Raw genomic sequence first — 2500 nt, forward strand, 5'->3', positions numbered from 1 at the left:
GTGGAGGGGGTGGTGGTGGTGGTTTTGGTGGTGGGTGGGTGGAAAAAGGGGTGGAGGGGGTGGTGGTGGTGGTTTTGGTGTTGGGTGGGTGGAAAAAGAGGTGGTGGTGGTGGTTTTGGTGGTAGGTGGGTGGAAAGGGGTGGTGGTGGTGGTGGTGGTGGTGGTGGTGGTGGTGGTGGTGGTGGTGGTGGTGGTGGTGGTGGTGGTGGTGGTGGTGATGGTGGTGGGTGGGTTGGTGGAAAGGGGGTTAGGTTAGGTTAGGTTTTGGTGGTGGGTGTGTGTGTGGAAAAGGGGGTGGAAGGGGTGGTGGTGGTGGGTGCCTTTCTGTATACCGTATATTAGTATCATATTTCTAATCTTATATGTTTACCTAGGAAGGTCTGGTTAGTATGGATGTAGGTCTATGGTTATCCAAGTCTCCATATTTTTACGTAATATTGATATCTCTTTACTTAATATGTCTATAGATTTTATATCATCTTTCAATATATTTTTTTTCATATGCTTCTATATATGTATTCTGCATCCCATAGTAGTATCATTCATTAAAATAGCAATAAACTTCTTAAGGGAAATACTAAGAAACATGCACCATTTATCTGGATTCTGGATATGATAAATTCTCCAGATGCGTAAATCCAAAAGCAAAGATGATTAACAATATTTAACCCCAATACTACTGCATTAGTAATTACAAAAATCCATTGACTTGTTTGGACCTTATGCAGTTGAAAAAAAAATCGCTCTGATTACATAAATCCCACAGGATTACCAACAGGGATTTTCTCTCTAATAATCCATTTCTTTGATAAGGCTGATTACTGAAACTCATAACTAACCTTTGATACACCATTTACAGCTGTAGATTTACCTAATAATACCCAGAGAACATGACACTACCTTCCCCCCTCCGGAATACCAGTATGTCTCCCAAAACTGCACTGACTGATCGATCTACCTTTATCCTGTGATTTCCCGTGTCCACCACATACACCCGGGAACCATCCAAGCTCGCAGCTACACCCGACGGTTCATTAAACTCGCTCTTGGTGAACCGACGCCCATCCTGAAGGGTCTCCGAAGATACCACGCCCACCTCGCGCAGGAATACACCGTCGCTATCCAAAATCTGAAAACGTTGAGTGAAAGGCGGGCTTAGCGTTACTCAGTTGGTTTCCATTATATCATATCTATATTATTCATTATTACATATATATTGTATACAAAACTGCAACTATTTCTACAAAAAATAATCGTGAAGACATGAACACATTGATAAAATTATTCATAAAAAAAAATAATAAGAGAAGTTATTTTCTTACTTAAACACGATGACCAAAAGCATCATTCTCAAACCACTAACTACAAAGATCACAATCGTAATGATTTCACCCTTACTATAATAACGGTGCCAAGAAATAGAATAAAAAAAAAAAAACACAAACACCAGAAGCACAAAGGCTCCCAACCTCTTCCTTACTTGTACACGATGATTACAGGTATCGGCTACGTAGATCCTCCCGAAGCGATCTGTGGCAATGCCCTCGGGGGAGGTGAAGTGGCCGAAGCCCTTTCCTTTCCGCCCCAGCTGACGGATGAAGTTTCCGTCCGTGTCGAACACGTGGATGCAGTGCTTCCATTTGTCTGGGTTGGGAGACAAGGCGAGATGAAGCAAATGGTTTGATTTTACAGAAAGGGTGAGGTTTTGTTGGGACGTATTCTGTAGGAAGCTTTTTTTCGTTTTTCGTTTTTTAGATTAAAGGGGTGGTAACAGTGATTCATGAATATTTTAAAAACTCACTCGTCAAAGGTGATGACGAAAGAGAGAGCCGAAAGAAAACAGTTTGGATTTCGATTTTAGAGAGAGGGAAGGACGAAAAAAATGGTTTGGTTTCTGATTTAGTGTGTTAGAGAAAACGCGAAGAGTTTTTCGTTAGTTTGTCTCATTTATAAAGAATATAAAGCAGTGTGTACGCACCTGACCCAACCAAACCCTTCATTCATATTACATTTCATGAATATACACTCTCCCTTTATCTGACCAGTTTAAAAGAAGAAAACCAGACACTTCCTTACCCGACACAAAGACTTCCTTCGAGACATGACTAAAAGCTATGCTGATTGGACACAAGAACTGGCCGTCTTTGCGACCACGTGACCCAAAGCTTGTGCTGTGTCTTCCAGAACTGTCGAACACAATTATTCTGAAAAAAAAGTATATCACCTTCATTTTAAATAGGCACTTGTGAATATATTGTTAATATATTTTTTTTTTTCCTGCCTATTCTTAAACATATCGTGTAATTCTTAAAAATACTCTTAACATAATTAGTACTCATCCACAACCAATAATAATTATCATTATCATTATTATTAATATCAACATTATAAACATTATCATTATTATTATCATAATCATTATTCCTATTATTATCATTATTATTATTATCATCATCATTATTTCTATCATTATCATTATTATTATCATCATCATTATTAT

The 2500-nt window shown here is 38.8% G+C and overlaps 1 protein-coding gene across 1 annotated transcript in view; it reads right to left on the reverse strand.

Annotated features, from left to right (window-relative positions):
* The window catches only part of LOC122242749 (uncharacterized), a 38065-nt gene that overhangs the window by 1251 nt on the left and 34314 nt on the right, over nt 1-2500 (reverse strand). The window contains exons 8-10 of the mRNA XM_086554794.1: nt 2077-2242; nt 1481-1644; nt 959-1129 (exon numbers count right to left, since the gene is read on the reverse strand). Of these exons, the coding sequence (XP_086410920.1) occupies nt 959-1129; nt 1481-1644; nt 2077-2242 (501 nt within the window). The remainder of the gene's footprint in view (nt 1-958; nt 1130-1480; nt 1645-2076; nt 2243-2500) is intronic.

The sequence above is a fragment of the Penaeus japonicus genome, unplaced genomic scaffold (genome assembly GCF_977035675.1).
Source record: "Penaeus japonicus unplaced genomic scaffold, GWHDUDI00000001_assembly GWHDUDI00000030, whole genome shotgun sequence".
NCBI lineage: Eukaryota > Metazoa > Arthropoda > Malacostraca > Decapoda > Penaeidae > Penaeus > Penaeus japonicus.